At 49.5% G+C, this 24,753-nt stretch overlaps 2 protein-coding genes across 5 annotated transcripts in view; both read right to left on the bottom strand.

The window, feature by feature from the left end:
- Positions 1 to 3,205: 3,205 nt before the first annotated feature.
- Positions 3,206 to 24,753, bottom strand: part of LOC140460076 (uncharacterized) — a 78,222-nt gene continuing 56,674 nt past the window's right edge. Inside the window, exons 6-8 of the mRNA XM_072554477.1 lie at positions 23,542 to 23,619; positions 20,364 to 21,551; positions 3,206 to 6,097 (exon numbers count right to left, since the gene is read on the bottom strand). Of these exons, the coding sequence (XP_072410578.1) occupies positions 3,989 to 6,097; positions 20,364 to 21,551; positions 23,542 to 23,619 (3,375 nt within the window). The 3' untranslated portion in view covers positions 3,206 to 3,988. The remainder of the gene's footprint in view (positions 6,098 to 20,363; positions 21,552 to 23,541; positions 23,620 to 24,753) is intronic.
- Positions 8,689 to 12,077, bottom strand: LOC140461003 (uncharacterized). 4 transcript variants are annotated; one of them, XM_072555770.1, is made up of 3 exons: positions 11,423 to 11,900; positions 10,749 to 10,855; positions 8,689 to 9,983 (listed from the first exon to the last, which is right to left on the bottom strand). In XM_072555770.1, the coding sequence occupies exon 3, from the start codon at positions 9,871 to 9,873 to the stop codon at positions 8,836 to 8,838; it is 1,038 nt and encodes a 345-aa protein (XP_072411871.1). In that variant the 5' UTR covers positions 9,874 to 9,983; positions 10,749 to 10,855; positions 11,423 to 11,900; the 3' UTR covers positions 8,689 to 8,835. The 4 variants fall into 4 exon arrangements, 3 of the variants coding, with proteins under 3 accessions (XP_072411871.1, XP_072411872.1, XP_072411873.1); XM_072555771.1 differs by having other exon boundaries at positions 11,610 to 11,900; XM_072555772.1 differs by having other exon boundaries at positions 11,749 to 11,886.

Genomic DNA, 24,753 nt, shown 5'->3' with positions numbered 1-24,753 from the left:
AGACAGGAAACGCGCAACAGGACAGAATGGTTCACTTGGTCCCAGGGAACAAGCAGAGGGAGACCTAGCCTCTGTCGTGGCCTGTGGCATCGCCCCTGAACGATTGGCAGGGGACGCGACTTGGAACGAATGTCAGCCACCGTCAAATTGGAATGCCTTTCCTATTCAAAGTGATTATTTTTGACAAGAGTCTGTCCGAATCCGACCGCGTGTGGGAAACACGACCCAGGGAGCTTAACGTCATCTAAACAAAGCGGCCCCCCCCCCAACCCCCCCACTCAGTTGATACCCCACACGCTATCCCGTCGCCCACAACCGACTCATCACTCTTACAAACCCACCGACTCCCACAGCTACCTTGACGACACCTCACCCCGCCTGCGAAAAAAAAACATGATCCCACATTCCCAATTCCTCTGCTCCCAGGCTGAGGAATTCCACTCCAGGACAACCCAAATGTCCTCCTTCTCCAACAATTTCTCCTTCTGCCCGTGATCAACAATGCCTTCAGCTGCATCTCCTCCATTTCCCCGCACCTCTGCCCTCAAACAAACCCCCCCACCCCCACCCCCAACAAGGACAGAGTCCTTCTGATCCTCACATCCCACCCCGCACATCTCCAATTCCAACGCATCATCCTCCACCAGCTGCAGTTGGACCCCTCCACTAAAATTATATTTCCCTCCCTAACTCGATCTGCTTTTGCACAGGGACCGTTCCCACCGCGACTCCCTCCTTTCGGTCCACAATCCCCACCAACCCCTCCTCCACACCTGGAGAACCTTCTCCTGCCAATGCAGGAGGTGCAGAACCTCCTCCCCCCGCCTCACCTCCATCCAAGGCCCCCTAGGAATCATTCCAAGAGATTCACATACATCTCCTCTAACCTGATTCATTGGATCTGTTGTTCCAGATGCGGTCTCCTCCCCGTCGGAGAGACCGAGCGCAAACTTGGGGAGTGGTTCAGGAAATACCTATGGCCCGTATGCTCCAATCAACCCCACCTTCCGGTTGCCATCCATTTCAGCTCCCCCTCCCCTGCTGACCCGTCCAACCTGGGCTTTCCTCACCATCGATACAAGGCTGCGCGCAAACTGGAGGGAGACCACCTCAGCTTCCCCTTTGGGAGCCGACAACTACATGGCCTTAACGTGGACATCACCAACTTCCAAATCTCCCACCTCATCCCAGGTCCAGCCCTGCCACTCCATCCCCCCTCCCCCCACCCCACCCCCCCCGCCACTTATCAATCTTCCTTCCCACCTATCTGCTCCACCCTTCCCACTGACCAATCTCACCCACCAGCTCCGTCGATCACTCCCATTTATTCCGCAGCCCCCTTTCCCCCCCCCCCCCCCCCCCAGTCCTCATGAAAAGGTCCCGACCTGAAATGTCGACTCCCGTTTTCCTACGACACTGCTTGACCCGCTGAGCTTTTCCCAGCTCCACTCTTGATCCACTATTCCTTCAAATAGCCACACAGTGGCCGCGGGGTGTACTGTCGACAAGGTGCACCGCAGGAGCACACCCAGGACCCAGCACCCCCTTAAACCCGTGACCTCCACCACCCCGAAGTACGAGGGAAGCAGTTGCAATGGGAACGTCACCCCCCCAACAAGTTTCCAACCAAGACCCACACCGTCCCGATTTGGTACGACACTGTCATTCGTTCGGCGTTAATGGATCGAAACCTTGACTCCCATCCCTAACGACAGTGTGGGTGCCCCTACACCCCGAGGATTGTAGCAGTTCAAAGCACCAGCTCACCACTGCCTCCTCCACTGCAGTTAGGGATAGGAAATAAATGCCACAAGTTAACGAGAGAGAAAAAGACCTTCAATCCAAATTTTCTTTCAGAGGCTGCCCTGGAGAGAGACGTGTGCTTCGCAGAAATAATCGGCCCCTCCTGTGTCTGACAGCCTGAAGACTGCACTGGAAGCACTCTTCGCGAGAGAGGGGGCTATTCTGAGTCATGGTCCAACCAGTGCACGCCAACCATGTTCCCAAACTAAACTCGTCCCAACTGCCTGCATTTGGCCCAGATCCCCCCCCAAACTTTTTCTATTCATGTATTTGTCCGAATGCCTTTTAAACGTTGTCGCTATCTCACCCCTTTGTCAGGAAGGAAGTTCGTTCCACACTAACCACAGTGTGAAAAAAAAAAGGTCCCCTCATGTCCTTTACAAATCTTCCTCTTTAAAAATACACCCCCTAGTTTTGAACTCCCCCACGCTATGGAAAAGACCTTTGCTATTCATCTTATCCATGTCCCTCATGATTTTATAATCCTCTGTAAGGTCACCCCTCTCAACCTCCAGTGAAAGAAGTCCCGGCCTATTTTTATAACTCAAACCTTCCATGCTCGGTAACATCCTGGTCAGGCTTTTCTGAACCTTCTCCCCTTTAATAAGGTCCTCCCTATAACACAGTAACCAGAACTGCACACAGTCCTCCAGAAGAGGCCTCATCAACATCCTGTGCAATCTCAACATGGCGTCCCAACTCTGATACTCAAAGGACTGAGCACCGAAGGCCAGCTTGCGAAATGCCTTCTTAACCACCCGAGCTCTGACCCAAATTTCAAAGAATTATGTACCTGAACACCCACGTCGCTCTGTTCGAGAACACTACCCGGGGCTCTACAATTAAGTGTATAAGTCCCGCCTTGTTTGCTTGACCCAAACACCATGCATTTATCAAATTAAACTCCATCTGCCATTCCTCAGCCCACTGAGACAAGTGAGTAACATCTCTTTGTAATCTTAGATAACCTTCTTCACTGGTGTCCTCTATTGGGGAGACAGGACGCCTTCTTGTGGATCGCTTCAGAGAACATCCCTGGGACACCCGCACACCCCAACCTCACCGCCCTGTGGTCGAACACTTCAACTCCTCCCTCCCACTCCGCCAAGGACATACAGGTCCTGGGCCTCCTCCACCGCCAAACCGTTACCAACCGACGCCTGGAGGAGGAACGCCTCATATTCTGCCTTGGGGCCCGGCGACCACACGGGATCAATGTGGATTTCAACAGCTTCCTCATCTCCCCTTCCCCTCACATGATCCCAGTCCCAAGCCTCCAACTCGGCCCTCTCCTCCAGACCCGTCCATCACTGCCCCCTCTGACTTCATCACCTTCTCCCTCCCCTCCATCCACCTATCGCTTTCCCAGCTGCCTCCCCCCAACCCCCCCCCCCCCCTCCCATTTATCCCTCAAACGTCGATTCTCCTGCACCTCGGATGCTGCCTGACCTGCTGTGCTTTTCCAGCACCACACACTCGATGCTGACCTCCAGTCCTCACTTTCTCCTAACCTTCTTCACTGTCCACTATACCACCATCATACCTTTGGGGGGGTCACGTTAGACAATGGTTTGGGAGGCACTGGTAAGGAAGAAACAGTTTAGTTTAGCATTTGAGATAATTAAATGCTTTTAAAATGTATGCTATAAATGCTACAATATTGCAGAAATGTGCTCGGATTTTGTCAACATTCCAGTCAATGGATTCTTCCAATCCACTGACCAGATTGCACTTATCTTCATTCCTGAGCTGACTGGAGTTCGGTTATCAGGCAAAAATATTTGGAGCCTATTGATTCTTGCCCAATTCCAACTTCTGGTGAATGATGGAGGGGCCAGTGTATGGAACGTCCAGGACAGTAGGAATTGTCAACAAGTATTCATCTGCGCTTTCTCACTGAAGAATTTAACCGGTGCAGACTTTAAATTGTAGGGATTGAGAATGGATTACCATTCTAATCGAAGCTCTGATGAGAATTCATGAACCGAGAGCATAGCTGACACACAAAAGGTTCTCAAAAGGACACTGCAGCAGTGGGAGAACAGTCAGCTGCAGATCCACAATGTTGGCAGTGACGGAGGTCATTAACATTATCCGCAGGAGGGAACCGCCAACATCAGGAATAACGTGGGTCAGCCCTGGGTGCGATTAATTGTCACAGCGACAGCAGAGTCCAACCCTGTGGTCACTTGTGAACTTGCCGGTGGGTCGCCAGGTTGGCGGACTGGGCGAATCCTTTCCCGCACACCGAGCAGGTGAATGGCCGCTCCCCGGTGTGAACGCGCTGGTGTGAAAACAGGCTGCCCGAATGCCTGAAACTCCTTCCACAGCGAGGGCAGACAAAGGGCCTCTCGTCGGTGTGGACCCGCTGGTGCGTCAGCAGGTGGGATAACTGCGTGAATCCCTTCCCACACTTGGAGCAGAGAAACGGCCTCTCCCCGGTGTGGATTCGCTGGTGCTCGTTGACGCTGCCCGAATGCCTGAAACTCTTTCCGCAGTAGGTGCAGATGAAGGGTCTCTCGTCGGTGTGGACCCGCTGGTGTGTCAGCAGGTGGCACGACTGAGTGAAAGTCTTCCCGCACTCGGAGCAGGAGAAAGGCCTCTCCCCGGTGTGAACGCGCTGGTGCGTCAGCAGGTGGGACGACCGGGTGAATCCCTTCCCGCACTCTGAGCAGGTGAATGGCTTCTCCCCGGTGTGAACCCGCTGGTGGACCGTGAGTTGGGACGATCGCTTGAACCCTGTCCCGCACTGAGGGCACCTGAACGGCCTCTCGTCCGTGTGAACACGCCGATGGGAGGTCAGTCCATCGGCCCTGTTGAAACACTTGCCGCAGTCTGAACACTTAAAAGGTCTCTCCCCAGTGTGAATGCGCTGGTGGACAGTGAGCTGAGAGGAGTGCTTGAAGCCAGTCCCGCAGTGAGAGCATCTGAAGGGTCTCTCGTCAGTGTGAACCCGTTGGTGGGACATCAGTTCCGCAGAGCTTTTGTAGCACTTCCCGCAGTCTGGGCATTTGAACGGTCTCTTGTCGGTGTGAACCCGCTGGTGTACAGTGAGTTCCGAGGATCGCTTGAAACCTATTCCACACTGAGAGCACCTGAACGGCTTCTCATCGGAGTGAATACGTTGATGGGACATTAGCTCCCAGGAGCTTTTATAGCACTTCCCGCAGTCTGGGCATTGGAAAGGTCGCTCCCCATTGTGCACTCGCTGGTGGGTCAGCAGGTGGGCGAGCTGAGTGAATCTCTTCCCGCACTCCGAGCAGGTGAACGGCCGCTCACCGGTGTGGACCCGCTGGTGGGTCACCAGGTGGGACAAGCGAGTGAATCCCTTCCCACACTCCGAGCAGGTGAAAGGCCTCTCCCCCGTGTGAACCCGCTGGTGAGTCAGCAGGTCAGCTGACTGAGCAAATCCCTTCCCGCACTCGGAGCAGGTGAAGGGCCTCTCCCCCGTGTGAATGCGCTGGTGGGCTGTGAGTTGAGACGAGTGCTTGAAGCCAGTCCCACAGTGAGAGCACCTGAACGGTCTCTCGTCGGTGTGAACACGCTGGTGGGACATCAGTTCCCCGGAGCTTTTGTAGCACTTCCCGCAGTCTGTGCACTTAAAAGGCCTCTCCCCAGTGTGAAGCCGCTCGTGTACAACGAGTTGAGACGAGTGCTTGAAGCCAGTCCCACAGTAAGAGCATCTGAATGGTCTTTCATCAGTGTGCACGCGTTGGTGAGTCATCAGTTCCCCAGAACTTTTATAGCACTCCCCACAGTCTGGACATTTGAAAGGTCTCTCGCAAGTGTGAACCTGCTGGTTTTGCAGGGTGGATGAATCAATGAATGTCTGCCCATCTGCAGAGCTGGTGAAAGGTATCTCTCCTCTATGAATCTGGCGGTGAATCGTGAAGTTGGAATGCAGGGTGAACGTCTCTCCGCACTCAGAGCAGATGAATGGTCTCTCCCCACCGTGAGTGCGCTGGTGTCTCATCAAGTGAGAGGACCGAATGAATCCTTTCCCACACTGAGCACAGGTGAATGGTCTCTCCCCAGTGTGACTGCGCCGGTGAGTTTCCAACTCAGAAGGGTAACTGAATCCCTTCCCACAGTGCCCACACTTCCACGGTTTCTCCCCAGTGTGACTGTGTTTGTGTTTCGACAGGCCAGATGAACGGCTGAAACCCTGTCCACAGAGAGAACACGTGTACGGTTTCTCCGCACTGTGGACAGTGTCTTTTCCTTCCATGTTCATAACCTGATCAAGTTGCGGCAAACTGTACAACTCCATTAAATCCTGAAGTGGCAATTCGTTTCAGTCCCCTTCTAACATCCTGTGAAAATCGATTTTGAACAGGAAAAAAAAGGAGTGTGAGAGGAAACCCAAAAAAAAAAGAAAATGTAGGTTGTGAAACATGGCTGAATGATTCTGGAAATGTGTGCAGCTGTCACAAGTTAAAAGTGACCATGAAAGCTACTGGATTGTCACAAAAAACCCAACCGGCTCATGCAACCTGGTCTGGCCTCTGTGAAAGGAGAGAGAGATAGCAGAGTTGAATGTGAGTTAAGGAGCGAGATTTTATATCAGCTACAACTAAACAAGGTCTGAACAAGATGGACTCATCCTAACTCCCCCGAGTCTCCAGCAACTGGGTAGCAGATGCATGTGAACATCAACTGTCCCTCCATTCCTGATGAAGGGCTTTTGCCCGAAACGTCGATTTTCCTGCTCCTTGGATGCCGAGCTTTTCCAGCACCACACTGATCTAAACTCTGAGTCACACATTGCCCTTACTTTTCTGACATTCAGTACCGGGTGAGAAGAAACATTCCCAATTTAAATGTTAGGGAGCCTGAAGCCATCATCTTAAGCTCCCGCTATACACTTCATTTCATTGCCACCGACTCCAATCCCCTCTCTACCAACCATCTTATACTGAACCAGACAGCCTACAGCCATGGTACCGCAACTTCACTCTAGCAGTGGTCAAATATCTTTGCCACCTCCAAGCTTGCCCTCTGCCGAAGCTGATCTTCCTGGTCCATTCAGTTGCTCCTTCCAGGCTGCACTATTCAAACTAACTCCTCGTCGGTCTCCTGAATTCAAGCCCTCAAAAGTAATCGATTTCTGGGGGGGAAAAAAACCCTCTGGAATCTGTGTGCTCTGCTCTAAGTCCCATTCGCATACCCATCACCACCCTTCTCACTGACCTGCATCTGGGTCTGGTAAACAGCACGCAAATTTCTATTCTCAGACTCTGTTTGAAGACCCCTTTAAGACCTTATTTCCAAATTTCCTGTGAACCGTTCAGCGCAGATAAAATGATAAAACATACGTGCCCTGATGACTCGAGTGCACCTGTCAGAACTTGGTGCGATGCTTGGTTTAAGTCTCATGTCTTCAAATCCTGTCCAATAAAAGGCAATGCAGTCAGAGCAAGATTAAAAATGCAGAAGACAAACATTTCCTTCGAACGTGCTGTGTGTACTTACGTTCCGCAGCTCCGGGCAGGTTGCGCATGCTCCCTGACGCGCAGTGGCCCCTTACAAACATGGCGTCCGCGCATCCGTCCCGCGTGGGACATTGCCCCCGACAAAGATGGCGGCCTAAACTCGGGCCTCTCACCGCCCGAGGCCCGGGACAGATTTCCGGTTGGTTTGCAAGCGCGCGGCAGAGCGTTTTAAATTCGGAGCTTGCGGCCAACGCCAAAAGTTTGCGAAACCTTCCGGCCCACACTGACTGAATTTCTCTCCCGCACTCCGCTGTCTGTCCTCCTCCCCACTTTTACCTTCTTCCCCCCCCCTCCCCCCTTCCCGCTCTCGTTCAGACGTCAGTCACAATGACACCGCGCCTGCGCTGCAGCGCCAACGGTGAGGGTCACGTGCCCCCACTCGGGGTCCTCCCCACTGTACCCCCCGATTGGTTGGAGGACTACCAGTCCACATTCGGTCCTCCAGGCCTGCCCACTCTCCCTATTGGGCCGGACCTGCCGTCAATCAGCCGAGCACAATTGTGTCACAGAGCGTGGAGCTCCGAATATTGTCTCAGTCATAGAGATGTACAGCACAGAAACAGACCCTTCAGTCCAACTCGTCCATGCTAACCAGATATCCTAACCTAATCTGGTCCCATTTGCCAGCATTGGCCCATATCCCTGTTAACCCTTCCTATTCATATACCTATCCAGATGCCTTTCAAATGTTGTAATTGTTCCAGCCTCCACCACTTCCTCTGGTAGCTCCTTCCATATATGCACCACCCTCTGCATGAAAAAGTTGCCCCTTACATCCATTTTAAATTTTTCCCCTCTCATCCTAAACCTACGCCCTCATGTTCTGGGCTCCCCACCCCTGGGTAAAGACCTTGCCTATTTACCAAATCCATGTCCCACATGGTTTTATGAACCTCTATAACTTGGATCAAGTTGTTGGAATGTCCAGTCCTTTACCAGGATTTCAGACCAGGGGAGGAGTGTGTGCGCTTGGGACGGCGATCTATAGTTTTATGGGGAAATAACAGATGAAAATATTCAAAGTTCTTTGCTTCACTCCAGTCACAGAAGAGGAGGGCTGACAACTCAAACCAAACTTCACGTCAAGATCTGGACACAGCCTCACTGCTCATCAGGACTTGAAATGATACCGGCTTCCAAATGTGGAAGAAGAGGAACAGTTGGAAGCTAGGCAAAGACATGAAGAATTTGGATGGTTGGTTGTGCCGTGAGAATTGTGTCAGGTGAGCAGTTAGGTGGGTCTCATGGATAAGACGAGCTCTGAAGGACGCAGGCAAGAAACAAGAGAAAATGGAGGAAAATGTACATTCAGCACATAGGAATGGAGGAAGCAGTTTTGAGTTGAAGACGAATGAGTGTGATAGAGATGTTAAAAAGACACAACACATTGTGTGTCTTATACAAAGCTGATTTATTTGATTTTTATCCAGAATATTAGGCCGTTTAAGGGGGCCGGATTCCATTAAAATCAGCAGAAGCAGATCCCATTCAGCACTGTTCATTTCTGGACGTGATTGACAGAAGAATCCTGTCACTGTAGTTACTTGTGAACTCCCTGGTGCCTCAGTAGGTGAGATGATCGAGTGAAACCTTTCCCACACTCAGAGCACGTGAATGGCCTCTCTCCACTGTGAACCCGCTTGTGTGTTAGCAGGTGGGATGACTGAGCGAATCCTTTCCCACACTCAGAGCAAGTGAACGGTCTCTCCCCAGTGTGAACTCGCTGGTGTACAGTGAGGTGAGACGATCGCCTGAAGCCAGTCCCGCAATGAGAGCATCTGAATGGTCGCTCGTTGGTGTGAATACGTTGATGGGACATTAGTTCCCCGGTACTTTTAAAGCACATTCCACAGTCAGGACATTTAAAAGGTCTCTCGTCAGTGTGAACCCGCTGGTGTGTCAGCAGACCGGATGACTGAATGAATCCTTTCCCACACACGCAGCAGGTGAAGGGCCATTTCCCAGTGTGACTGTGCTGATGCTCCTGCAGTTGAAATAATCGCGTGAATCCCTTCCCACACTCAGAGCATGCAAATGGTCTCTCCCCAGTATGAACTCGCTGGTGTATGAGGAAGTCAGATGATGTCCTGAATCCAGTTCCACAATCAGTGCACCTAAATGGTCTCTCATCGGTGTGAACACGTTGATGGCGCATCAATTCCCCGGAACTTTTATAGCGCTTCCCACAGTCTGTGCATTTAAAAGGTCGCTCATCAGTGTGAACCTGCTGGTGTCTCAGCAGGTTAGATAACTGAGTGAATCCCTTCCCACACACTGAGCAGGTGAATGGTCGCTCCCCGGTGTGAACCTGTTGGTGTGTCAACAGGGTGGATGATCGAGTGAACCCTTTCCCACAGTCAGAGCAAGTGAACTGTTTCTCTCCGGTGTGACTGCGCTGATGGGTTTCCAACTCAGAAGGGGATCTATATCCCTTTCCACAGTCCCCACATTTCCACGGTCTCTCCCCACTGTGACTGCAGTTGTGTCCCAACCGGTCAGCTGACTGGCTGAATCCTCGTCCGTACACAGAACACGTGTACGGTTTCTCCTCACTGTCAATGGTGCTTTTCTTTTCCATGTTCAAAATGTGACGTTGTTCTGGTTACAATTTAACTGGACGACTCTGTCAGAACCTGGCATGATTTTGGGTGTTTGTTTCCTGACTGAAAATCCTCCTGTTCTCATATCCTGTGAAATTGATTGGAAGTGGAAGAAAGGGAGTGAGAGAGAACCCGCAGAAACACAAAGGCAAGTTGTGAAATGGAACTGAATGGATTGAGTAATGTGGGGCACAAGGCAAAAGTGACCATGAACACTTCTGGGTAGTCATAAAAAGCTCGTTTGTTTCACTGACGTCATTCAAAGATTGGGACTTGCCACTTGGTCTTGGCCGACACAAAACTCTGATCTTTGTGGGCGGAGACTGAGAGGGAGGGAGGAGAGATGGATTTTATGCATTTACAATTTGATCAGAACCTCCCAAACTCCACTACCTGAAGTACTAGGGTAGCAAATGAACACCATCACCTCCTAGTCACGCACCATCCAGGCTTGTCTGACACCTAATGCCAGATGAGTAGAAATTTCCTCCATTTAAGTCTTGGGAAGATTGAAGTCATTGTCTTCAGTCCTTTCTACAGATTCCATTCCTTCACTAGTAATGCCATCCCTCTCCTTGGTAACTGCCTGAGGCCGAAACATGGAATGAGATGGGGGATATTTAATCAAAAGGCTAGTATAAAGAAACTGGGTCTGATCTCATTGTAGTAAAGAGGCCATTTGATCAAGTTGCACAAGTTTATGGTTGGTTTAAGTTAAGTAGTTAAGGAAAACCTATCCCATTAATTGATGGTAAAATGATTGCAGGACAGAGATTTAACATTCTGGGGAAGAGCTGCAGGGAGGAAATGAGGGATGACAGTGATTGAGTGTGTACTGCAATTCAATACTTACTTTCAAAGGCTGATTACATTCTGGTTCTAATGTATTAAATAATTGTCAGATTTTGATGTGATTGGAGGTACTTGGATTTCCCAACTTGTGAATTCTCTTGTCATATCCTGTAAAATAAGTTTACAAAATTGGTCACTGGCAGTCCAGGATAAAACTTCCCCTTCTTTGACCCAGGATGACTGTGCATACTTCCTGTTGCAAACTGCCCCTCATTGTGGTTGGCATTCCCTCAATTCAAGGGAGATGTCTATTCAGGGTTGTGAGTTGTGCCCTGGGTCTTTGTATGACTGAATGCAGCTGCAGACGTTTGGACACTTGGGGCAAGGCATCCCATGTGGAAGAGTGGGATTTGCTTCCTTTTCTTTCCTTCTGTGCCACAGCTCTACCTCATCAATGAGACACTGGGTGTGAAGGGTTAATGCAGCTTGATGGACAGATTGTCTTCATTCTGAACAATGATCAGTAAAGGGGGGGGGGCACAATGGTAGCATTAATTCAGAAATTCAGGTAACATTCTGGGGAACTGGGTTCATATCCCGCCATGGCAGATGGTGGAATCTGAATTCAGTGAAGAATCTAACGTTCAGGGTCTAATGATCGTGAAGCCATTGTCGAATGTCAGAAATCTGGCTCATTAAAGCCCTTTAAGGGAAGGGTAATTCTACCATCCTTACCTGGCACGACCATATCTGACTCTGGACCCACATGCAATGTGGTTGACTCTCAGTTGCTCTCTGGGCAACTAGAAATCGGCGATAATGTCAGATTGGCCCACATCCCATGAGTGAATTTTAAAAAGAAACACCCTCCCCAGTCATTCCAAACATTGCCCCCTACAAAGATGGAAGCCGCGCTTGCTACTTTGAGGCGAGGGTCCAGTGCCCCAAATAAAGATGGCGGCCTTTCCCTGGGGCCTATTCCTGCGAGGGCGCCTGGAGTCTTGAGTCCTGTTTACGCCAACGTGAAACGGGGAGGTCCTTCTTCGGGGTTTGCGGCTTACACCAGGCGTTCGCGAGGTTTCTCCGTCCCACCGCCCGGATTCATCGCACCCTCCTTCTGTCCTCGTTTGCCATCTTTCTGGAGCCGAGACATAAAACTGCATCCGGCGGCATCACCCGCTTCGCGCATGTTCCAGCTGCCTTCCCTCCTGCGCCTGCTCATTGCGCTCCTGTTGTGCAGATAGGGGGCTTTCACACCTGCGAGGCATTCTGGGTAGCCCCGGCACCATTAATGTTCCCAATTACTGCGCCCAGGAATTTCTTTTCGTCGCGGCGGGGGTGGGGGGTGCGACTACTGATGCCGGAGAACCAAAACAAAATTGGGACATTAGGTTGTACGGACACCAGTTTGAGCCGGAGAGCGGTACAACACTTCAGCACACTCCCTCTGTGGTAAGAATCACAGCATTGTTAGCCCCTATGCACAAAGAGGTGTCACGGCCCACGATACCACCTGATGTAGAAGCGTCACTCCGAAAGCTAGTGTGCTTCCAATTAAACCTGTTGGACGGTAACCTGGTGTTGGGTGATTTTTAACTTTGTACACCCCAGTCCAACACCGGCAACTCTAAATCATCACGATAGATGCGGTGGCCATCGGATTGAACATGTAATTTAGCGCCATTCTTCTGCCATCTCCCATTTTCTGTGTGCTTTCTAGCCTGCGAGGAATTCTGGGTAGTGGAGCACCATTGATGTTCCCCAATTTGAGCCAGAGAGCGATACAACCCTTCAGCACACTCCTTCTGTGTTAAGAATCACAGTATTATTACTCCCTAGCAGAAAGAGGTGTCAGGGCCCACACTGGATGCGGTCAGAATGAACATGTAATTTAGTGCCATTCTTCTTTTTCAAATAAAAATTCCTTTTTGAATGCCTCGTTGAAACTCCCTCCACCGGACTCTCAGGGAGCACAGGCCGGATGCTGCCGACCTGCTGTACTTTTCCAGCACCACTCCAATCTTGACCATTATGAAATACTCTGCACATCTGCTCTTCCTATGAAACATCACACTTTTTCCATATTATTTTCCTATCTAGTCACTAAGACTATCCAAATCGTCCTGAAGACACTTTACAATATTAAAGACTTGGAGAAGGGGGCAGAATAATGCTGATTTGCTAATGATAAAAAAAATTGTTGGAAGGGCATACTGCGATTATATTATAAAGCATCTGTAAGAGGATATAGATGGGTTGAGTGAGTCGGCAAAGGATTGGCATTTAATATAGGAAAGTGTGAGGTCATGGACTTTAATATGAAGAATGAAAAGGCAGTTTTAAAAAAAAATAGAATCCTTACAGTATGCAAACAGGCCCTTTGGACCAGTAAGTCGACACCGACACTCTGAAGAGTATCTGATCCAGATCCATTCCCCTAATTACTCTACATTTACCCCTGACTAATGCACCAAACCTACACATCCCTGAACAATTTAGCATGGCGAATTTATCTAACTTGCACATCTTTGGATTGTGAGAGGAAACTGGAACACTGGGGGAAAACCACAGACACAGGGAGAATGTGCAAACTCCACATAGACAGTCACCCAAGGCTGGAATCAAACCTAGGTCCCCAGCACTGTGAGGCAGCAGTGCTAACCACTGAGCCACTGTACAGAACTTACCACAAGAGAGGCAGACTCTAAAGTGTGCAGCACAAAGAGTTGAGTGTTCTTGTACATGAAACATGCAAAGTTAGAGTGTCGGTGCAACAAGTAACCAAGAAGGCAATGGATTTCTAGCCTTCATTGCTTGGGATTGCAGTTTAAGAACAGGGAGTTCTTGTTATAACTGGATAGAGTGTATTAGAAGAATTTGAGGACTGCAGATTAGAGTTGAGAGTGTGGTTCTAGAAAAGCACAGCAGGTCAGACAGCATCCGAGGAGCAAGAGAAGCGACGTTTTGAGCAAAAACCTTTCATCAGAAATGAGGCTTTGAGCTGAGGAGGTGGTGAGCTTTTTGGGAGGGGGTGGGGCTGGGGGAAGGTAGCTGAGATTGTGATCGGTAGATGGAGGTGGGGTTAAGGGTGATCGTTTAGAAGGGAGGAGGCTGCAGCAGATAAGTGGGAAGGAAGATGGACAGGTAGGACAGTCCATGAGGATGGCAACGAGTTGGAAGGTTGGATCTGGAATAAGGCGGAGGGAGGGCTGGTGAAATCCACATTGATGCCCTGGGTTTGGAGGATCCTGAGGCGGAAGATGAGGCGTTCTTCCTCCAAGGGTCCGGTGGTGAGGGAGTGGCGATGGAGGAGGCCCAGGACCTGCATGTCCTTGGCGGACTGGAAGGGGGGAGTTGAAGCGTTCAGCCATGGCGCAGTGGGGTTGTTGGTGTGGGTGTCCCGGAGGTGTTCTCTGAAGCGTTCTGCGAGTAGGCGTCCACCATCCCCACTGTACAGGTGAGCATCGGGAGCAAACGGATACAGTAAATTACACGTGGAAGTGCAGGTGAAACTAGAGTGCATTAGAGTCCAATAGAGCAACTGAAAATCTGAAAACCAGAACAATCTAGAATTTGAAAAGATGAGGGAGGTTGAATGTCTAGTAAAGAGGAAGAAGGAGGCTTACATAAGGTTGAGGAAACAGGGTTCAGACAGAGCAGTGGAGGGATACAGGATAGCCAGAAGGGACCTGAAGAAAGGGATTAGGAGAGCTAAGAGAGGGCATGAAAAATCCTTGGCGGATAGGATCAAGGATAACCCCAAGGCATTTTATGTGTATGTGAGAAACCTGAGAATGACGAGAACGAGGGTAGGTCCGATCAAGGGCAGTAGTGGGAGATTGTGTATTGAGTCGGAAGACATAGGAGAGGTCTTGAACAAGTACTTCTCTTCAGTATTTACGAACGAGAGGGACCGTATTGTTGAAGAGGAGAGTGTGAAATGGACTGGTAAGCTAGAAGAGATACTTGTTAGGAAGGAAGATGTGTTGGACATTTTGAACAACTTGAGGATAGACAAGTCCCCCGGGCCTGACAGGATATATCCTAGGATTATGTGGGAAGCAAGAGAGGAAATTGCAGTACCGTTGGCAATGATCTTCTCGTCTTCACTGTCAATGGGGGTGGTACCAGGGGACTGGAGAGTAGCGAATGTTGTGCCCCTGTTCAAAAAAGGGAATAGGGATAACCCCGGGAATTACAGGCCAGTTAGTCTTACTTCTGTGGTAGGCAAAGTAATGGAAAGGGTACTGAGGGATAGGATTTATGAGTATCTGGAAAGACACTGCTTGATTAGGGACAGCCAGCACGGATTTGTGAAGGGTAGGTCTTGCCTTACAAGTCTTATTGAATTCTTCGAGGACGTGACTAAGCATGTGGATGAGGGTAGAGCAGTGGATGTAGTGTACATGGATTTTAGTAAGGCATTTGATAAGGTTCCCCATGGTAGGCTTATGCGGAAAGTCAGGAGGCATGGGATAGAAGGAAATTTGGCCAATTGGATAGAAAACTGGCTAACCGGTTGAAGTCAGAGAGTGGTGGTGACCTTAAGTGGCATTTGGATAGGTACATGGATGGGTGCTTACTCTAGGATAGAAGTTAGGCACAACATCGTGGGCCGAAGAGCCTGTTCTGTGCTGTATTGTTCTATGTTCTATTTAACCCTGGGGGTGATGTCCAGCAGAAACAACGGAATGTAACGGCACTGGTAACGCATAATGTTTGCCTTTGGGCACGTTGGATAAATCAGTGAACCCCTTTCTATTCACAGAGCAGAGAAATTGCCTGTATCTCTCTGGAAGAGATCCTGGAGCCGTCCACTGTTTGGTGTGAACAATGAACTGCTTTTTCAAAGTCTTAGTGTGTTTTCCAAGCCTCCTCGTCCAGCCACTTTATCGCTTCCTTCAGGCACCCCGAGTCCTGACCCTTTACAACAAACTACGCATGCTCCATTTCACGGCGGGGCATGGGTGATTGACAGCAGATTACACCAAGAGGGGCAGATGAGGCGGGGCTGGAGGACCGAGCTGGGGCCGTTAGTCCTCCAACCACTGAACAAGGGCAAAGCTGAGTCCAGCTGAGGATGCGGACCAGTTGGGGAGAGCGTGGAACTCATTTCAAAGACAATGGGGAGGGAGACATTTGGAGATAAAGAGAGTTAATGATCTATGTTTTCAATCTTGAGCAATCCCAATGTTTTCTCTGACATTCAGCAGGTTAAGGGGGGGGGGGGGGGAGAGGAGGAGGGATGGGGAGGGGGATGGGGAGGGGGAGGGGGAGGAGGAGGGAGGATGAGGGGGGAGGAGGGGGGGAGGGAGGAGGGGGGAGAGGGGAGGAGGGGGGGGAGGGGGGAGGAGGGGGGGGATGGGGGAGGAGGGGGGGGATGGGGAGATGGGGGGAGGGAGGGGGAGGGGGGAGGAGGGGGGAGAGGAGGGGGGATGGGGAGAGGGAGAGGGAGGGGGAGGGGGGAGGGGGAGGGGGGAGGAGGGGGGGGATGGGGGAGGAGGGGGGGGATGGGGAGATGGGGGGAGGGAGGGGGAGGGGGAGGGGGGAGGAGGGGGGGGATGGGGAGGGAGGGGGAGGGGGGAGGGGGGAGGGGGGGGACGGGGACCAGATCGAAGTCTTCAAAATATTAACAGGATTTGTATTTGCAGATACATTCTATTTTGTTCAAAAAGCACCCAAATAGTCTGCAGTCAGGCCACGTGACATTTTGTAAATTCCTACTTTGGAAATAAGACCAGTTTCACTCCAGGCTGGGATACAAACAGACTCTAACATCTCACCTTTCATCCATTGTCTGAGCTGAGATGTCACTTTTTAAAAAATAGGCTGAGAAAACCATGTTACCTCAGTTAAAAAAAATCACACAACACCAGCTTATAGTCCAACAGGTTTAATTGGAAGCACTAGCTTTCGGAGCGCTCTGAAAGCTAGTGCTTCCAATTAAACCTGTTGGACTATAACCTGGCGTTTTAATTAATTAGATTATTAGATTACTTACAATGTGGAAACAGACCCTTCGGCCAAACAAGTCCGAAGCGCAACCCACCCAGACCCATTCCCCTACATTTACCCCTGCCCCTAACACTACGGGCAATTTAGCATGGCCAATTCACCTGACCTGCAGATCTTTGGACTGTGGGAGGAAACCGAAGCATCCGGAGGAAACCCACGCAGACACGGGGAGAACGTGCAAACTCCAAACTACACACAGTCAGTCGACTGAGGCGGGAATTGAACCCAGGTCTCTGGCGCTGTGAGACAGCAGTGCTAACCACTGTGCCACCGTACCGCCAGTGTTGTGTGAGAATTTCAACTTTGTACACCCCAGTCCAACACCGGCATCTCCGAATCATGATTGTTATCTTGGTGCTGCGACTTGAAAGAAATTCTGGGATTTACACATTAATCAATCGAAACCATTCTAAGTGATTAAAGACTTAACATCCATCTAGTTTTTCTAATACATTACATCAGTTGCGTGACACTTGGATCTTTTACTTATAAATTCTGTGTCCTATGTATCTTGCTCCACTAGCTACCTGATGAAGGAGCAGCACTCCAAAAGCTGGCATTTTCAAAAAACCTGTTGGGCTAGAACCTGGTGCCACGTGATTTTCAACTTTTAACAGGAAAAGATCTGGGTAGATAAAAATAAACCATTTCCTTGGTTGGAGATTTTGGCATAAAATGAGAATTCGGGCCAAGTGTCCAGGAGGCATTTAAACAAAATCAGAAGTTGCTGGAAAATCTCAGCAGGTCTAGCAGCATCTGAGGACAGAGGTCAGAGTTAATGCTTCGGGTCCAGTGACCTTTCTTCAGATGTTACGTTAATTCTGATTTCTCTCCACAGATGTTGCCAGACCTGTGGGTTTTTCCGGCAATTTCGGTTTCTGATTTCCAGCAACCACGTTCTTTTGTTTTTTTTTTAAAATGGGAGAGATGTTCGACAACACTTGTACACACACACACAAAGTAGACATTTGGAACCTAATCCACAAACATCAGTGGAAGCTGGATCCTAAGTCTGAGACAGATAAACGTTTGTTAAGCAACTGTATTAAGGGATATGGGCCAAAGGCATATGGAGTTGGGGCTGTGGTTGGTGGAACAGGCTCAAGGGGCTGAATGGCCTACTGCTGTTCCTGTATTCCTATGTAAACCTGGGGATTGGTGTTAGGAAGAACAACCTACCTCAGTGCATTACTACAGAAAGCCTTAAAATGAGAGTGACAGCAATTCAGAATGGATGGTTGGACTCCCAGACAAACCTGGACGTTTCTCTGTGACTTTAAACGGAGGAAACCCTGTGGCACTGATGCAAATACCCCCAACATCTGTTCGTGAAATAGACATTCAGAAGACCATGCAATTATCCCCTTCACCTTAAATTTATGTCCCCTTGTAACACTCTGTTGTACCCGGGGAAAAAGTTTCTGACTGGAAGGTATAGGGGAGATGTCAGGGGTGGGTTCTTTACCCAGAGAGTGGTGGGGGCATGGAATGCGCTGCCCGAGGGAGTGGTAGAGTCAGATTCATTGGCGACCTTTAAGTGGCATTTGGATAGGTACATGGATGGGTGCTTAATCTAGGATAGAAGTTCGGCACAACATCGTGGGCCGAAGGGCCTGTTCTGTGCTGTATTGTTCTATGTTCTATGTTCTATCTGAGGGAATCACACAGACGGAGTGAGCAACTTAATTCCATGTCAGGTTTTGGAGCCGGAAAAAGTTGAGTGAATGGCAGATTCATCCTGAGGGGAGAAAAATCCAAAAGGATCTTGGGTTTCAATAAGATCACCTGTGATTTTTCCAAACTCCAATGAGTACAGACACAACCTCTTCTCATAAGATGATTAGATTAAATTCCCTACAGTGTGGAAACAGGCCCTTCAGCCCAACAGGTCCACACCGACCCTCCAAACAGTGACCCACCCAGACCCATTCCCCCTGACTAATGCGCCTAACACTACGGGCAATTTAGCGTGGGCAATTCACCTGACCTACACATCCTTTGGATTGTGGGAGGAAACCAGAGAACCCAGAGGTGTACCCACACAGACACTGGGAGAATGTGCAAACTCCACACAGACAGTTGCCTGAGATGGGAACTGAACCCGGGTCCCTGATGCTATGAGGCAGCAGTGCTAACCACTGAGCAACCCTTTAGGATAGTCCTTCCATATCCAGGATCAGCCCAGTGAGACTTCTCTGGGCTGTGTCCAATGCCAGTATATATATTTTTCCTTATACAAGGAGCCCAGGACTGTTCACAGTATTCCAACTGTTCCTTGTACAGTCTTAGAAATAGATCCCCATACTTATACTCTACTTTCTTTTCAAATCAATGGCAATATTACACTGTTATCTGCCGAACTCGTATGCCAGCATTTTGTAATTCATGTCCAAGAAGCCCCAACTCTCTAAAACACAAATAGGAAGTGGTGGAAAAACTCAGCAAGTCTTACAGCATCTGTAGGAGAGGAGCAGAGTTAATATTTCAAGGCCAGCGACCCTTATCAGAACAGGTTTTTAAATCTCTCTGTGGTCTTTCCTGATTTAAATAACATTCGGCTCCTCAATTCTCTCTGCAGAAGCGCAGAACCTCCCATTTTTTGTCATTAAATTCCATCTGCCAAGATTTTGGCCAACTTGCTTAACCTGCTTATGTTGTCTGGCTAACACCAGTTGTTACAGTTAACCTGGGAATGCAACTTTTTAAAAAAAAAGTTTTGTGATTTACACATGAAAGAAGTGAAACTATCACGGTATTCGAACAGATGAAGGACTCAACAAATAATCAAGGTATTTTTCAATGCATAATTTCAGTTACATCACACTGTAAACTTTAGCTATAAATTCTGTGCCTTACAATTGTGTCCTCCACCACCACCTGATGAAGGAGCAGCGCTCCGAGAGCTAGTGCTTCCAATTAAACCTGGTGTTGTGTGATTTTCAAACTTTGTACATCCCGGTCCAACACTGGCACCTCTAGATTATGTGTCTCTGCACACTCTGCACCATTCTCAAGACTCGCCCTCCCATTTCCGTGGCTTTTGCAAACTCGGCTACAGTGCATTCACTTTCCTCATCCCAGTCACTGATATCTATTGTAAGTATCTGTTGGGCCATCACCGCTCCCGATGGCACTCTGGGTTTCAGGATGCCATTCTGAAAATGCCCCCCTTTATTCCTAACTCTCTGTCTTCTATTAGTCAGATATTCCTCTATCCTATGCTAGCATACCATCTCCAACACCATGGTCTTATTAAGTAACCCTAATGGGAAGTACCTCATCAAATGCTTTCACAATATAGTGACAGAGAAGCTCCATGAGATTTATACACTTGGGAGGATGGAGGAGATAGGGGAAAGGGGGGAGCCCTTCAAAAGAAGATTAACTTCTATTAGAGATGTTAAGATGGTTCGACACATTGTGCATTTAATGCAACTTTATTTGACTTTCATCTTGAATATTCACCTGAATGTGCTGGATTCTATTCAATGAGCAAAACAGATCCCAGTGAACATGGTTCCTGGCAAAGGGCTTTCTCCCGAAACATCGATTTTCCTGCTCCTCGGATGCTGCCTGATCTGCTGTACTTTTCCAGTACCACATTCTGGACCCCAATGAACATGGCTCAGTCCTTACATGACAATCAACAAAACACAAATCACTGCAGATCCTGGTGAACTTGCTGATGCTTCAAGAGGGTCGACGACCGAGTGAATCCCTTCCCACACTGTGAGCAGGCGTACGGCCTCTCTCCACTGTGATCACGTTGGTGTCTCAGCAGGCTGGATAGCTGAGTGAAGGCCTTCCCGCAATCAAAGCAGGTGAACGGCCGCTCCCCGGTGTGAACCCGCCGGTGCATCGCCAGGGTGGAAGACCGAGTGAATCCCTTCCCGCATAAAGGGCAGGTGAAGGGCCTCTCCCCGGTGTGAACCCGCTGGTGTGTCACCAGGGTGGAGGAAGTGGTGAACCCCTTCCCGCACACAGAGCAGGTGAAGGCCCTCTCCCCGGAGTGAACCCGCTGGTGGATCAGCAGGTCCGAGGAGTTTGTGAAGCCCTTCCCGCACTCGGAGCAGGAGAACGGTCTCTCCCCGGTGTGAACTCGCCGATGGGTCATCAGCTGGTAGGACCGAGTGAATCCCCTCCCGCAGTCAGAGCAGGTGAATGGTTTCTCACCGGTGTGTGTGCGGTGATGGGTTTCCAGCTCAGAGGGGTAACTGAATCCCTTCCCACAGTCGCCACATTTCCACGGCTTCTCCTTATTGCGAGTGCACTGGTGTACGGTGAGCTCAGGCAATGTCTCGAACCCGGACCCACAGTGGGAGCACTGGAATGGTGTCCCCTCAGAGCGAACGTGCTGATGGGCCATCAGCCCCTCAGAGCCTGCGCAGCACGTCCCGCAGTCCAGGCACGGAAAAGATCTCTTTGCAGTTGGAACTCGCTGACGCGTCCGCGAGCTGGAGGAAGGCGTGAATCCCCTCACCCACTCGTTACAGGCGAATAGCCTCTCCCCAGCGTGGACTCGCTGGTGCCTCTGCAGGTGGGACGACGTCGTAAAACCCTTCCCGCACCCGGAGCAGGTGAACGGCCTCTCGCCGGTGTGACTGCGCCGATGAGTCTCCAGCTTTGACGGGGAAATGAATCCCTTCCCACAGTCCCCGCACTTCCACGGTTTCTCTGTGTTCCGACTGCATTTATGTCCGAACCGATCAGATGACCAGCTGAGGCCTTGTCCACACACAGAACACGTGTACAGTTTCTCCCCACCGTGACTGGTGCCTTTTTCTTCCATGTTCAAAACCCAATGATATTCAGGTTGCAATAAAGTGGTCAGATCGGTTAGGTTCTGATGCTATGTTTGGTTTCCGTTTCCCGACTGCAAGCCCTCCTTTCCTAAGTCCCTGCGAAAATTGTTTAAAAGGAGAAAATAGAGAGTGAAAGAGAATCAGCAAAAACACAAAAACCATGCCAAATTGAGCTGATTCAAGCTGGTAATTTGAGGGGCCAGCACAGTGGATACACGAACGTTGTTGGACAATCCTAAGAACTCACTGCTTCGACAACTTCTTCAGGGAACAGAATTTGTCACACCTCTGGACATGCACAGGACTCTAGCCCCTTTGGGACAACATTAGAGAGTGAGAGAGGTGGGAGAGATGGGGGAAATGGAGAAAGTTTGAACAGATCAGCACCTTGAATAGGACTCTGAGAGAATTTACCAAACCCTCCACCAACTCGAAGGATTAGGATCACAGCTACACATAAATATCACGACCTACAGATTCCCACCAAGTCACACACTGTCTTGACATACCTGACATCCAGCACTGGATGAGAAGGAATTTCCTCCATTCAGATTTTGGGAGAACACAAGGCATTGTGTCTTCAGGAACTACTACAAACTCCACTCCCGAACTGTCTCCATCCCTATCGTTGATGATGGTGCTATTGCCATTCCTTCAGCTTCCCTGGGTGAAGAACTCTTAACTCCTTCCTTCTCAGCATGGTTGGAGCTCTTTTGTCACGTGGCTGGAAAATTCGCCATGCCCTGGACAGTGACAACTAAAAATCCAGAAACAAAATCTAACCTTCTGTCCGTGCAAATAAACTTAAAATCGTCTGCGAAGACACTTGCTCCTTTCTCAATCCCCTTTTACATTTTATGTGTCGTGTCTGTTTCAGAGTTTGGTCTTCCTAGAATCTACAATTTCAAGGCCGGCATGTAATGCACCAACTAGATTCCTCCTGCATTGGAATCGTTTACATTATGGGAAAATGCTCAGAACAATCACCCCCGAGCAATGTGAAGGTCTCCTATTGGAGCCTGCAGTTGGAAAGAGATCACAAATAGTGATGATGAAATCCCCGGTGAGTTGGTGATGTCACGGTGTGTGACATCACAGACAGGGACCCACAGCGTCTGGGTCTGTGCAAACCAGAGATCACCACACAGGGCGAAGGATGGCTGGGTCTCTGAGAGAGGGCCAGAGAAGATTTACCAGAATGGTTTGAGGGAGGAGGTATTTTCACGGTCAATTTTAGCGGTCAACTTTGAGAAACTGTTCCTCTTGCAATAAAGTAGATCTGAGGAAGAGGAGCTGGAGTTACACCGAAATTCTTAAACACATGCACTGTTGGCATATTGCGTGCAATTGTGGTCTCCCTCCTATCGGAAGGATGTTGTGAAACTTGAAAGGGTTCAGAAAAGATTTACAAGGACGTTGCCAGGCTTGGAGGATCTGGGCTGTAGGGAGAGGCTGAACAGGCTGGGGCTGTTTTCCCTGGAGCGTCGGAGGTTGAGGGGTGACCTTATAGAGGTTTACAAAATCATGAGGGGCATGGATAGGATAAATAGACAAAGTCTTTTCCCTCTGGTGGGGGAGTCCAGAACTAGAGGGCATAGGTTTTGGGTGAGAGTAGAAAGATACCTAAGGGGCAACTTTTTCACACAGAGGGTGGTGCGTGTATGGAATGAGCTGCCAGTGGATGCTGGTACAATTGCAACATTTAAGAGGCATTTGGATGGGTATATGAATAGGAAGGGTTTGGAGGGATATGGGCCAGGTGCTGGCAGGTGGGACTAGATTGGGTTGGGATATCTGGTCGGCATGGACAGGTTGGACCGAAGGGTCTGTTTCCAAGCTGTACATCTCTCTGACTCTATGATATGGATAATGTAGACGAAGAAAATAAGTTCTCTTTAGCTCTTCAAAACAGGAATAAGGAACAAGAATTTACGAATTCTGACAAGACTTGCCAAATAACACAATCATAATGGGCCCTTTGGACTATTGAACCTGCACTAACAAAAAATGACCAAATTCTACACGAGTCACACTTACCCGCACTAGGCTATGACCTTCAAACTGCTCAGGCACCTCACATTCCCCGTTCCTGAATTCTGTACTCTCATTTTTCTTCTCCAAACAGAATACAGATGTGAAGTACTCATTTAGCACAGTCCTCTGGCTCCATGCACATACTGCCCTCTTGATCCTCACTCTGTCCCTCTTCCCCCTTGATATATTTACAGAATACCTTGGCATTCTCCCTAATTCTACCTGCCAGTGTTTTCTCATCCCTGCGTTTTGCTCTCCTCATCGCTTTCTTAAGACCCCCCCTGCACCTTCCGTTCTCCACTAGGTTCTCCATTGATTTGCTCCCTTTGAACCAGTTCAAAACATCTCTTTTTCTTCTTATCCAACTCCCAGACTTCCAGGGTTTTCTGGGCTTGATGCGCCTACATTTCGCCCTAAAGGAAAACATAGAAGATAGGGGCAGGAGGAAGCCATTCAGCCCCTCGAGCCTGCTCCACCATTCATCACGATCATGGCTGATCGTCCAACTCAATAACCTCATGCTACTTTCTCCCCATAACCTTTGACCCCATTCACCCCAAGTGCTATATCTAGCCATCTCTTGAATACGTTCAATGTTTTGGCATCAACTACTTCCTGTGGTAATGAATTCCACAGGCTCGCCACTCTTTGGGTGAAGAAATGTCTCCCTATCTCCGTCCAAACTGGTGCACCCCGAATCCTCAGACCGTGACCCCCCCTGGTCCTGGACACACCCACCATTGGGAACATCCTCCCTGTGTCTACCCTGTCTAGTCCTGTTAGAATTTTATAAGCCTCAATGAGACCCCCCCCCCCCCCACCACCCCATTCATCTCAACTCCAGTGGAAACATTCCTAACCTAGTCAATCTCTCCTCATACCTCAGTCCCGCCATCCCTGGAATCAGCCTGGGGAACCTTCGCTGCACCTCCCTCGAAAGCAAGACCATCCTTCCTCAGAAAGGAAGACCAAAACCACACACAGCATTCTAGGTGCGGACTCACAAAGGCCCTGTATAACTAAAATGACAAATCTCTGCTCTTGTACTCGAAACCTCTCGAAATGAAGGTACATGTCAGGCCTGTAATGTTACCAATTCCATCCTGAATGCCTCCCCTTCCACTCCCCTACTCGCTATTCTGGTGCAGATTGACAAATAAAGAGTTCAGAAAAGATTTACAAGGATGTTGCCAGGGTTGGAGGATCTGAGCTATA

The sequence above is a fragment of the Chiloscyllium punctatum genome, chromosome 36 (assembly GCF_047496795.1).
Source record: "Chiloscyllium punctatum isolate Juve2018m chromosome 36, sChiPun1.3, whole genome shotgun sequence".
Taxonomy (NCBI): Eukaryota; Metazoa; Chordata; class Chondrichthyes; order Orectolobiformes; family Hemiscylliidae; genus Chiloscyllium; species Chiloscyllium punctatum.
Note: the sequence above shows the minus strand (reverse complement) of the source record. Positions and strands in the feature narration are given on the sequence as shown.

What these genes read in the sequence shown, in the direction of transcription:
- LOC140461003 (XM_072555770.1), bottom strand. Translation starts at nt 9,873, where the DNA reads ATGGAAAAGAAAAGCACCATTGACAGTGAGGAGAAACCGTACACGTGT.